This window comes from Microchirus variegatus, assembly GCF_963457635.1.
Source record: "Microchirus variegatus genome assembly, chromosome: 11".
Lineage (NCBI taxonomy): Eukaryota > Metazoa > Chordata > Actinopteri > Pleuronectiformes > Soleidae > Microchirus > Microchirus variegatus.
The window spans coordinates 28,900,843-28,914,229 of record NC_139812.1 but is presented as its reverse complement, the minus strand read 5'-3'; the positions used below and the strand labels follow the sequence as shown (position 1 = coordinate 28,914,229).

Genomic DNA, 13,387 nt, shown 5'->3' with positions numbered 1-13,387 from the left:
TGCTCAGTCTTCTTCGGTGTCGGTGGTCGTTGAATGCAACTCGTAGCATGAATGGAGGATTATTACTGATAATTACAGGGAGATTAAAGACAAACGACATTTTCTATATTTACGTACGTTTCCGACTTTTCTTCTTCTTCGTCGTTGTTTTTCTGGCCGATTGGGCTATTGACTCTATACTGCCCTCCCACGATTTATGGCGGTATTGCAGACTCCAGGTTCTTCTTCACTGTTCGACACTGTAGTGATACGACGATATTTCACCAACTACCCGCCTGTTGCTTGTGTTTTATCACTCTTATTATATTATTTAATGCACATTTGAATATGTTGTGTTTATATTACACTGGTAAAAGTCTAAAGTAACTTTAGACGACTTGATTTATACAAAATGAGGACATTGAGACGACTAAAACACGCACACAGTGATGGATACGGACGATTAAAACATCATCAACGAGGTCAGTTTGCTGCTTTTTACAGATTCACTGTGTAAAATCAGTAAAAATCACTAATTATTTGAAAACTTCATCCTGTTTTATGATCCTGGTGCTGTAACGTTTCCACTTTTCTTCTTCATCGTCGTTTTCCTGACTGATTGGACTATTGACTGTATACTGCCCCCCCACGATTTATGGTGGTATTGCAGACTCCAGGTTCTTCGTCACTGTTCGACAAAACCTCGTCGATAAAACTCTCTGCTCTCTAATGACGACCTGGATTAGTGTGTGTGTGTGTGTGTGTGTGTGTGTGTTTGTAGAGCGGTTGCCGTGTGTGTGTTCATATATGTGTGTGTGTGTGTGTGTGTGTGTGTGTGTGTGTGTGTGTGTGTGTGTGTGTGTTCTCTAGAGGAAGTCCATTAAGCCGTGGAATCACAGAGGAGGACAAACACGTGAAGATCGTAGCCGACAAAGCTCACTTTGACCTCTGACTTCAAAGACAAGGTCACATCGGGCTGTCATCGCACACTGTGTGTGTGTGTGTGTGTGTGTGTGTGTGTGTGTGTGTGTCTCTGAGAATATTGTGTAATAATCCCATAAACACTTTCCACTGATTAAAAGCCAAAACCATAAACAGAGCAGCAGATGTTACCTCTGTGAGGTCAGAGACTCTGAGTTCAACTACTGCAAATATACGTTTAAATACTTTCTATTCTGGAAATCTATTATAATTTTTGTTTTTTTTATTGTACCGTTTGTGGACAAATAATGTTGAGGTTTTTGGAGCATTTTCTGACAGTTTTTGGACAAAAACAACATCGTTCAGTGGAGAAAATGAGCGACTGATAGAAAAATGATGGGAATAATAATAATATTGTGATTTCTGGTGTATCTCAGTCCTGTGTGTTAAAACAGTTAAAACAGTTAGAAGGTAAATTACCTGAGGTCCTTCAGGACCTGGTGGACCAACGTCTCCTTGACCTCCCTGCAGACACAAAGAGACACCAAAGACTGTTAATCACATAACGGTCCAACTGTTCAACTAACAGATTTCAAATTTGGCAGATGTCTTCATAAACACACCAGTGTGGGCGCTGCCAAATTTGATAAAGTTTGGATAAGAAATAAAAGAGTTATGGGTAGAAATACGAACAAAAAATATCACCAACAGAGGCCAATTTCGCTGCCTCTCACACATTGTCATTAAAAGTTGTTGTTAATAATATTATTATTATGTCATTATTTCTATATCTGTATTTATGTTGATGTAATAATTAGAAAAATGAAACACAACCTTTGTTGTGTCATTTTAATGTGTTGTTTAAAACACTGACCATCACTAAAATACACAAAAAACCTCCACAAATACGCAAAAAAAACAGACAAAAGTTTGGTCGACAGATTTCAGATTCAGCAAACGACTTGATAAACAAACCAGTGTGAAATCTGACAACTTTGACAAAGTTTGGATTACAAATGCAGGAGAACACAGATATTTCACTAACTACCTGACTGTTGCCTGTAATTTAATCACAGTTAGTCTGTTATTTAATGCATATTTGAATATGTAATGTTTATATTACACTGGTTAAACTTATTTATACAAAATGAGGACATTTTGACGACATAAACCCACACAGTGATGGACGTGGACGATTAAAACATCAACATGGTCAGTTTACTGTAGAATCAGTTAAAAATGACTCATTATTGGAACATTTCACCAAGTTCCTGATGCTTTTGTGGCAAAAAAATCTTTAATGTTTGTATTTCTGTCAAACAAAAGCAACGAGAAACGCTGAGACTTCCTTCTGTTTCTGCACATTAAACACATTAAACACATGAAACACATGACGTCCACACAGGGACACGTTAACACGGGGAAAGTCCACTCTTAGTGCAGAGAAAAAGTCATAAATATCTCAGTGGACAATGTGTACAATAGATTTTCGACTGGATTATAAATATTTGCTTCCCCTGTTCTGAACTAATGTATATCATACATCAAACAGTGAAACACAGACGGGAACTCACCTTCTGCCCTGGAACACCAGGCTCACCCTGAGACACACACACACACACACACACACACACACACACACAGAGTGAACACAGTAAAGTGCAAACACAGCTCGTGTCACAGACGCAGATTTACAGAGAAATCACACGAGCTCAGATCTGTGATTTGTGACTCGAGTGATTTCCAGCTGAACGTCGCTGATGTTTCCTGTTCCTGCTCACGCTGAAACACCAAGAACAACCTGACCATTGTTCCCTGTGCTGAGAAACCAGCGTGAGACAGGAGGAGGAGGAGGAGGAGGAGGAAGAGGAGGAAGAGGAGGAGGAGGAGGAAGAGGAGGAAGAGGAGGAAGAGGAGGAGGAGGAGGAGGAGGAAGAGGAGGAGGAGGAGAAGGAGGAAGAGGAGGAAGAGGAGGAGGAAGAGGAGGAGGAGGAAGAAGAGGATGAGGAGGAAGAGGAGGAAGAGGAGGAGGAGGAGGAGGAAGAGGAGGAAGAGGAGGAGGAGGAGGAAGAGGAGGAGGAGGAAGAAGAGGATGAGGAGGAAGAGGAGGAAGAGGAGGAGGAGGAGGAGGAAGAGGAGGAAGAGGAGGAGGAGGAGGAGGAGGAGGAAGAGGAGGAGGAAGAGGAGGAGGAGGAAGAGGAGGAGGAGGAGGAGGAGGAAGAGGAGGAGGAGGAGAAGGAGGAAGAGGAGGAAGAGGAGGAAGAGGAGGAGGAAGAGGAGGAGGAGGAAGAAGAGGATGAGGAGGAGGAGGAGGAAGAGGAGGAGGAAGAGGAGGAAGAGGAGGAAGAGGAGGAGGAGGAGGAGGAGGAAGAGGAGGAGGAGGAGAAGGAGGAGGAAGAGGAGGAAGAGGAGGAGGAAGAGGAGGAGGAGGAAGAAGAGGATGAGGAGGAAGAGGAGGAAGAGGAGGAGGAGGAGGAGGAAGAGGAGGAAGAGGAGGAGGAGGAGGAAGAGGAGGAGGAGGAAGAAGAGGATGAGGAGGAAGAGGAGGAAGAGGAGGAGGAGGAGGAGGAAGAGGAGGAGGAGGAGGAGGAGGAGGAAGAGGTGGAAGAAGAGGAGGAAGAGGAGGAAGAGGAGGAGGAAGAAAACCAGATTCTAAAGAGGCTTAAATATCATGTCTATATCTTAAAGAATATGTTCTTATCTTCACTGTTAGACAGACTTTTCCTTGTGTAAACTGAAGTTTGTAAACCACTCACTCTCCCACACCAAAGTCCATAGAGAAAATCAGTGATTTTAGCTCACAGGGACACAGGAGCTGCTGGTCCTCTGCTGCCTCGTGTGGTCACTTTGTGTCACTGAGTTAAGTCTGAGGGAAGTTTTTCAAAAGCCGAATTGACAAAATCAGTCATTGTAAGTTAGTGATGGAGGCAGCAGTGACACAGAGTGACCACACGAGGCAGCAGTGGATCAACAACTCCTGTGAACTCCTGTGTGCTGTGATGTTAAAATCACTGGTTTTCTCTATGGGCTTTGGTGTGGGAGAGTGAGTGACTTTGGTGTAAGAGATTCTTTGTTCTCTTCAGAACAAAGAACATAATAATTTCATGGCCCACTGTTTTTTTGAAGCTCTGGTGTAAAAACCATAGCCATATATAAGAAAATGGACATAAATGGACCCAATTGAGTCGCCCCCTGGTGGCTGTAATTGTCATATTAGTTCCTTTGTTTAGTGGCGGCCATGTTTTCAGTGAGGAAACACAGAGACAGATGTTGTTGTTTCTGTTCTGCAGCAGCTGCTCACAATATGTGTGTGTGTGTGTGTGTGTGTGTGTGTGTGTGTGTGTGTGTGTGTGTGTGTGGCCACAGTCACAGCTAATGATTTGAGTTGTTTCTTTGTCTTTTAATTTTGCTGTTTGCATAAGAACAGACTCATGTTTACCTTCAGTCCTGGTAAAAGCTGTGGAAACAACAGAGAAAAAACAAAACGTCAGGAAACAAACGTTCAGTCGTGACAAAGAAAAACAACATCATTTCAAATTTCTGCAAACCACAGACAACGATATGTTTGTATATTCTGAACGTGACGTCTCTAAACGTCTAAACTGCTCTCAACACGGCCACAGATTACCCATAAACCTGTTCAGGATCATCTTGTGAAGATCAATCAGACGTAGAACAGGATCTCTGAAGGTTTCAACAAGTCAAATTTAAGACTTTTTAAGACTTTTTAAGACTTTAAGACCATAATGAACACAGTTTAAGACCTATTTCAAATCCATACTGACAAAAAAGACATGAAGGAAAATTGGAGCCACAAATCGTTGAACTTGCAGTTGGGCTCAGCTGTGAGCTTTTATTAAGTTTTCTCCGCTGCTATGCTAAGCTAAGCTGTAACACACTGCGGCGCGCACGCATAGCACGCTAGCTAGTGGTGCTGGATTAATACTCCCCGGGAAACACAGGTGACCTACTTTAGTTCCGTGTTGTAGTTATTGTTGTCGTCACATCCTCAAAAATAGTAAAATTTCAAAGCGAGACTGAATTTCATGCACGTTTTAAATAAACGTAACGTTAATAGATTTTTAAGACCTTTCAAAATTGTATTTAAGATTTTAGGATAATTTAAGACATTTTAAGGCCTTAAATTCAAATTATTGGATTTAAGACTTTTTAAGACTTTTTAAGACCCCGCTGATACCCTGTAGAACCTTTTTGGTTTCGCAGACCTGAGTTCACAGATCTGTGGTTTGCAGAAACGTCGTCGTTGAGGAACCTCGAGGAACCTCGAGGACTTACCCTCGGGTCTTTTCCTGGTTTTCCCGGCTCTCCGGGTTTACCCTGCAAGAAAGAAACGACACAATCTTCACACAGAATCTACGAAACTGAAGAAACTTCTGCAGGAACCCGAGCAAGGAACCCAAGACAGCTGCATGTCCTGGGTCGGCCCTGGTGTCTCCTCCCAGAAGGACATGAACCAGATCCAAACCAGATGCCAAAACCGCTGGATCCTCTCGTGAAGGAGCAGCGGTTCTACTCCGAGCTCCTCCCAGATCTCTAAGGCTAACCCTAACCCGAGGAAGCTCAATCCGGCCGCCTGTAATTCTGTAATCTCGTTCTTTCCGTCGTTAAACCACAGACGAGATGATTGTGATTCCTGGACTCACCTGTGAGCCGTTCAATCCTGCGCTGCCCGGTGGTCCAGGAGGTCCAGGAGGTCCCTGAGCTCCAGGCTCGCCCTGCTGAAAGACCAAGAGTTAGGACCTGACGTGGCCGGACAGAGGCCTCGTCTCACACTGGACATGCTAACACATCACAACACAACACAACACAACACAACACAACACAACACAACACACATGTGCAGCGATGGTGGAGGAGCAGAGGTGAAGGTTAGCGAAGCTTCAGCACAAACATTCACTCCATTTTAAAAACATGTGAACGTCGCGTGACAAACTTTCTACTCACGAGGAAAACAGCGGTGATGGAGTCAGCGAGGATTTCTGTGACTAAAGACGCGATGAAACTCAAACGGATATTAGCGTTAGCGTAGCGGACAACACAGGTTTTAAAGGAGACTTTGTGTTGGTTGTGGCTTGTTTGTTTTGTTGTGTTTACGATTTTTAAAATCAGGATTTTACTTATTGTGTTTTCACTTTGTCCACAAAATCAGACTTAGACCAAAGTAGGAATAGACGGGGTCAAGACCAGAACCAAGGCAGGATGAGACCCAGTCAAGACCAAGTCAAGACCAAGTCAAGACCAAGTCAAGATGAGACCAAGTCAAGACCAAGTCAAGACCAAGTCAGGATGAGACCAAGTCAGGATGAGACCAAGTCAGGATTGAGATCAAGTCTAGACCAAGTCAAGATTGGGATCAAGACCAAGTCAAGACCAAGTCAGGATGAGACCAAGTCAAGATTGAGATCAAGTCTAGACCAAGTCAAGATTGGGATCAAGACCAAGTCAAGACCAAGTCAGGATGAGACCAAGTCAAGACCAAACCAGGATGAGACCAAGTCAAGACCAATTCAGGGCCAAGTCAAGACTGAGTCAGGACGAGACAGGGTCAAGACCAGGCCAAGGAAGGATGAGACCAAGACAGGATAGGACCAAGGTAAGACTAAGACCAACAGAGTCCAGGTAAGGACCAGGACTAAGGAAGTGAAGATCAAGACCTCGGCACAGAAAGACCTGATCAGACAAAGACAGGACTAATATAATCTTAATCTGGACTTTGTCTCAGTCCTAAAAGTCTGGTCCTGGTCTCAGTGACTTCCTGAAGATCACGTCACCTTCTCCTCAAAAGTACTTGCAGTAGTTTCGTATATTTGTTTTAAATTCTGAGCAAAAATAAAGTCATGACTGTACATGATTTAAAGGAAGAAGAAGTGATTTTGACTTTGATTGAATCTCCTTCTTCTTCTTCTTCTTCTTCTTCTTCTTCACGAGCATCAGCAGATCTTCTTCTGTCCTCCTGAGCTCAGAGAATCATCGCAGACCCGAGAAACCGAGACTAAACAAAATCAAATAAAGGAAACGTGCGACGAGAAGAGGAAACGAGGATCGTAAACACAGCTCAGATTAATCCTCCTCACGTCCTGGATCATCGTTTCCTGCTTCACGTCTGTCTTTCCTTCTCTGTTTTGGTGAATCCTGAGATCCACTTCCTGTGTGCAGCAGGTCTGTCTTTATCAGACAGTGAAGTCTCAGCCTTTAAAGACATCATCATCTTCACATGTGGCTCAGTTTAAAAAGAAGAAGAATCTAAAGTTCTGTTCGCTGCCAAACTCTGAGACTCTGAGATAATGGAGAAGTTTAGAGTTTAATCACATGATTGATGATGTGACGCGTCTATGATTCATGTCTGTGTTCAGAGGTTAAACGTCACTAACGTCACTAAGAAAACGTTTAAAATATACATTAATTCTGCTCTTTTTGTTACATTTTCTAAGTTTTTTGACTAAATTAAACTGCGATGAAAGAATAATTATACTTTTTATAACTTGTATTATTTGTTTGCTGAAGGATTGAATCCTCAGACATCCACAGTTTGACTGGGTTATACCAACACAATTAAGGGGGAGAAGATCATTTCCTGCGTCCTGTTTAAATATATGGAATTGATGTAACTGATACAGTTAAAAGGTAAATTATATAAACTTTATTGCTGTAATCTTTCATGTTTTCCTTAAATCTCTTTCCAATAACAATAGTGAGATGAACTCCATGTTTTTGTGCAACTTTCTGACCCCAATTTTTCAGAAAAATTGGATTAAAGTCAGAAAAAAAACTCTTTTTTTTGATGAAAAACTCCTGAGTGATTTTTAACATTTGTTTGGGATCATCGTCACGATGGAAAACTCCTCTCTGCCAAAGTCTCTGAACGCTTGCTCTGTCGTTTTTTTTCAGTATTTGGATGTAAAAAAAATCCACATTCATAAATTCATCAATCACTGTCACCATCTAGACGTCTGTGGTCGTCGTGTGCAGCGTCCACGCCAAACAAATCAGTCCTGAGACGCCAACATTCGTCAAGGCCTCGTTTCTTCTCTGTTCAGTGAGTTCTGACTCAAACTGAATTAGACCAGAGACTTTTTTCCAACAGGAAACTGAAGTTTGTGAATCTTCACTCTCCCACACCAAAGTCCAGAGAGAAAACCAGTGATTTGGTGTGGGAGAGTGAGTGACTTTGGTGTGAGAGAGTGAGTGACTTTGGTGTGAGAGAGTGAGTGACTTTGGTGTGGGAGAGTCAGTGACTTTGGTGTGGCAGAGTGAGTGACTTTGGTGTGGGAGAGTGAGTGACTTTGGTGTGGGAGAGTGAGTGACTTTGGTGTGGGAGAGTGAGTGACTTTGGTGTGGCAGAGTGAGTGACTTTGGTGTGGCAGAGTGAGTGACTTTGGTGTGAGAGAGTGAGTGACTTTGGTGTGGGAGAGTGAGTGACTTTGGTGTGGGAGAGTGAGTGACTTTGGTGTGGGAGAGTGAGTGACTTTGGTGTGGGAAAGTGAGTGACTTTGGTGTGGGAGAGTGAGTGACTTTGGTGTGGGAGAGTGAGGTTATTGGTATCGTGGACCATGTATCGTATATCGTTTTTATATAAAGTGAAATCTGATTAAATACCGATATTTAACCAATACAATATTTTTTCACAGCTTTTTGAACGGCAACGCTGTTTGTGAGCAATTTCGACAACGTTCAACACAAAAATGCAGTTTTTAAAAAAAACAACTTTTTATTTTTCTAATGAAAAATAATGATAAAAATTTCGCAATAATTTTTTCGTTAAAATAATTTTCTTTTTAATTATTATTTTTAAAAAAAATCGTTCCTCATCTCTTAGCAACACAAGCTTCATTGACGCCAAATCTGCCCTCTATGTTTCAAGCTCCGCCCACAATACCCTAAAAGTCCACCGCCTCATTTCTGTCTACGGATGGAAAACACATTAACTCTCTAACACACTCTTTTTGGGGGATTTTAGTGGAATTTAAGAGTAATTTTTAATTACTTGAATTTTTTTTTTACTAAATTGCAATTATTTTGGTCTCGACTTTTTTGCGAGATGATGACATCGTAAAAAGTTACGTCATAAAATAAATAGATGCTATTTTCGCAGCTTGGACTGAACTTTTCTTCATGTTTGTTCTCGTAAAGCGTGCGACACTGCAGCAACGTACGATTCCTGAGCGATTCGATCCAGTGATTCTGAATGTGACGCTAAATATCAGGTTAAAAACGCAACTTTTGTTTGGTTTGAATCCGAACAAACGACTGAACGAACAAACTCAGGAGCAGCAGCCAAACGGGGGTTAATTTCAGCTTTGATGGCGGAAGAGGAGACGGATGATGGCGGCGGATTTGCATCAACAGGCCGGAGAGAGGAGGAGGAGGAGCAAGAAGAGGAAGAGGAGGAGCAAGAGCAGGAAGAGGAAGAGGAGGAGGAGCGTGGGGCTCAGAGAGAATTGTACCTTGAGGCGTTTTAAGATTAGAGGGCTTATTGAGGGCATGTTTCGCACGGTGATGGGCAACATCTGCCGGAGGGGGAAGGGGGAGGAGTCACAAAGTACAGGTGCCAAAAGGTCAAAGGTCACAGGGCAAAGGTCACCAGGAGGCCAGAGAATATAGAGGAAACAACAGAGGAGAGAGAGAGAGAGAGGGATGAGGAGGAGGAGGAGAGAGAGAACATGAGAGTGAAACAAGCAAGAAAATGGGAGGAAATAAAAGGTTGAAGAATAAAAAAAACAAAACAACAACAACAACAACAACAAAAGAGGAACCAGAAGAGCAAACTATGGGCCTGGGGCAGAAAAGGGGGAGGAGCAACACATCAATCACTCTGTTTTTCAAATTAAAAGCCTGGATAATTACAGAGACGTCTGTGTGGAGGAAAACAATCCTGTCATAATTTATCATTAATGACAGTTGTTGTTTGTTTTGTGTCATTGTTGTTGTGGTCGTGACACAAAATACTTTCAAAATAAAGTCCACCAGCAGCTAAACCTTTGTTTTCAGGCAGGGACCGTCTACAAATTACAACACTGAGAAACCACGAAAGAAACTTTATTTTTTTTAAGGAAATACTTGATATATATTTTATAGGAACTCTTCTTCTACTCTTTGGAAGAATATGTTTTTCCGCCGAAACAGATGATGTTTTATAATCTACAGGAGATAAAGGACGTCTACGCCTATTTTACAGGCACTACAATGGATTAGGATTATTATAATACTAACTAAAACAGACTCAATAAAGAGTCCCAGAATCTATGTCGTATAATCTACAGGAGATTAGTGAAGTGTCTACTTATTTTCATAGGAACTACATCGTATTATGCTAACGATATTAGCTTATATTTTGAACAAAAGTTATGAAAGAATATGTTTTTTCCCCCCAAATAGATGTTGTAGTATAATCTACAGGAGATACAGAGTATAGTGATCTTTATTAGCTTTCAGGGTATTATGATGATGATATTAGCAAATATTTTCAATAAAAAGGCCCCAAATATATAGTTTTTTTCCCCACACATACAAATAGGTATTGTAGTATAATCTACAGGAGATTAGTGGAGTTTTTTCTACTAATTTTCATAGAATATTTAACCAGTTGTTTAATCTACAGGAGATAAGTGCAGTCAATAGTGATTTTCATATGAGCTCATATTTTGAATCAAATAATCCCAGAAAAACAAACATGTTTTCAATCTAAAAAAAGATGTAGTATAATCTACAGGAGATTAATAAAGTGTCTACTTATTTTCATAGGAACGACATCGTATTATGCTAACGATATTAGCTTAGATTTTGAATAAAAAGCCCCACAAAATATAGTTTTTCCCACAAATGTGTATTGTAGTTTATAGTCTATAGTGACTTTCATGATATTTTGAATAAAATAATCCCAGAAAAACTTCAAACCAAACAAACTTTCTAAAAAAAAAAGATTTTGGAGACAATATACATACTTTGTCAGTGTTGCAGTTTACAGACGGTCCCTTCACAACTTTTTTAGCCAAAAACGAGGCCATAGCTGTTTGTTTACCTCAATAACACAGAACAAACAATAACACAGAATAAAGTGTCTGTAGGTGATTTGTTCCCCACACACACACACACAGACGTCTCAGACCAAATGCATTTCTTTTCCATTCAAACGTGTTAAAAAGTCCCCGTTGACGGTGAAACCAGGCCCTTATGTTTGCAGCGGAGCAGCAGAGGTCGACGTCAGGTCTCGCCGCAAAGAGAGTAAGAGATGAAGCGAAAGGTGGAAAAAAAACGTGTGACGACGTCTACGGTGACTTACTGTGGACGACTGTCCCACACACGACTGAACAATACGCCGCTTCTGTTGAGGTGAGCAGCATAAATTATGATGAGGAGGAGGAGGACACATCGGTGAGGACAGCGGTGAGGACACCGGTGAGGACAGAGGTGAGGACAGAGGTGAGGACAGTAGTGAGGACAGAGGTGAGGATGAGGACAGAGGTGAGGACAGTAGTGAGGACAGAGGTGAGGACAGAGGTGAGGACAGAGGTGAGGACACACCGGTGAGGACCAAGTTCAACCAGCGGCGGGAAACTCGCCCACTTTTAAACCTCACGTACATTTTTCCATTCTTGTTTTCATGTTCATTTAAACGGTAAAAACAAAATCAAACTTTACACTTTGTTTAGTTTCTACTTTATTTTTAAAGTAGATTTTTTTGTTTTCAATGGAAATATATACGTTAATATGTTATAAGTGGATATAAGTGCAGGTATAAATGTGGCCAAAGAGGGCGAGAGTGAGCTGCTTTTGTTCCTCAACGTTTCAGCGATTCCACCACAAAAAAACAGCCAAATGTAAATCTGTGTATAATCAACGAGACGGAGAGAGAAGAGCGGCCAATGTTAGTCAATTTAGCATTTTTTTATATATCATATTTAAACATTTTAACTGCAATATTATATGGTGATTATAAATTAAATAATTCTGCACTGTAAAACCTGTCAAGTTTGTTGAACGCAAATATTTGAGTAAACCAAAAATAGTTAAAGTAACGCAAGTATTTACTGTTAAACTAACTCCACAATTCAATGTAATAAAGTCATTTTAATAAAATAAGCTAGGTTAAGTTGTGCAGTGCACTTTATTGCCACTAGGGGGAGCCAGCATTAATTTAAAGATGAAAGTTTTTCACTGTAAAACTGATTATTTTGATGTTGTTTTAAACAAAACTGTGATTTAAATTAAAAATTATATAATTTTCTTTCAGAGTCAGTGTCAATTTTTTTTTTTTTAAATACCAATCCTTGCCTATTAGCAACAGAAGCTACATTTGGACCAACTCCACCCTCTATGTTTCAAGCTCCGCCCACAAAATCAAAAAAGTCGCGATAAAAAAAAAAAAAAAAAATCGCAACGATCTATAACTTTTTTGCTAAAGTAAAGAACATGTTTTTGTTACATTAATAAAATATGTTAAGATTCTGTAGGTTTTCATAAAATGTGCAGAACATTACGAATAAAGTATGAACGAGAGGCTCCGCCCCTTTTCTGTTTACGACTTTAAAAAAAACACGAATAATAATTCAAATTGCAACCATAAATGTAAGATAAAGTTATTTTATTTGTGACTTTAACGAGTTTAACGATCACAATAATTTATTAAATTGCTTAAATTCTTTTTGGTCCGACATCATAAAAAGTTAAATTATAATAAAAGAAATCGATGCTATTTTTGACTTGAGCTGAACTTTTAAAGTCTACTTTAAATTTGTGTTATTGTCGTGATTCAACTTTTTAATTATTTAAAAAAAAAATGCAAATTTATACTTTGAATCGTCAAATTATTTGTTTCCTATGTTTAAATTGACTTAAACATTGGCGTCTTCTCTTCCTCTCAGTTCGTCCCAGTGATTTTTGATGGTTGTTAATAAATTGCGGGGGTGGAGCGCCTCAGCGGAGGAGGAGCCTCAGCGGAGGCGGAGCCTCGGCTGTGGAGGCGCTGGCTCTCTTTGCGGCAGAGACTCGGTGACAAACTCCAGCTCCGGGTTTTTCTTTGACCCGCCCACAAACCTTTAACATCAGAGAGTGACTGGAGCGTAACGCAGCCAACGTTTTCAGAGGAAGCTCCTGCACAAACAAGTCCTACAAACACCAGGGGAGTGGTAATCTGAGTCAATCTCATAATCCACACACACACACACACACCTGCAGGCTTCTGTGCTACTTAATATGGAATAAACTGTAATTAACAGTTAAAAAAAACACCTTATAAACACAAATAAGTTCATATTTGTATAAATAAATATCTATTCTCATCATAAAGTACATAAAAGACATCAATAATGCAAATGCAAACAATATTAGTGAGTGTTTATCGACTTTAATCGTCAATTTTGCTATTATTATTGTTAATAATAAAGTGTAAAATACAAAAATAATGCGTCTTAAAAGCAAGAAATAAATGTTGAATAAATTAAATGTGGATTTACAGTCAATAAATTAA

At 40.4% G+C, this 13,387-nt stretch overlaps 1 protein-coding gene across 12 annotated transcripts in view; it reads right to left on the bottom strand.

Annotated features, from left to right (window-relative positions):
* The window catches only part of col13a1 (collagen, type XIII, alpha 1), a 66,133-nt gene that overhangs the window by 30,580 nt on the left and 22,166 nt on the right, over positions 1 to 13,387 (bottom strand). For 9 of the 12 annotated variants that reach the window (XM_083897298.1, XM_083897304.1, XM_083897308.1 and 6 more), the window contains exons 11-16: positions 9,366 to 9,428; positions 5,565 to 5,639; positions 5,197 to 5,238; positions 4,340 to 4,357; positions 2,475 to 2,501; positions 1,381 to 1,425 (exon numbers count right to left, since the gene is read on the bottom strand). In XM_083897298.1, coding sequence (XP_083753424.1) covers positions 1,381 to 1,425; positions 2,475 to 2,501; positions 4,340 to 4,357; positions 5,197 to 5,238; positions 5,565 to 5,639; positions 9,366 to 9,428 — 270 coding nt within the window. Of the gene's footprint in view, positions 1 to 1,380; positions 1,426 to 2,474; positions 2,502 to 4,339; positions 4,358 to 5,196; positions 5,239 to 5,564; positions 5,640 to 9,365; positions 9,429 to 11,200; positions 11,243 to 13,387 lie in introns of all 12 variants that reach the window. The other 3 variants (XM_083897305.1, XM_083897306.1, XM_083897302.1) reach the window with 3 other exon arrangements.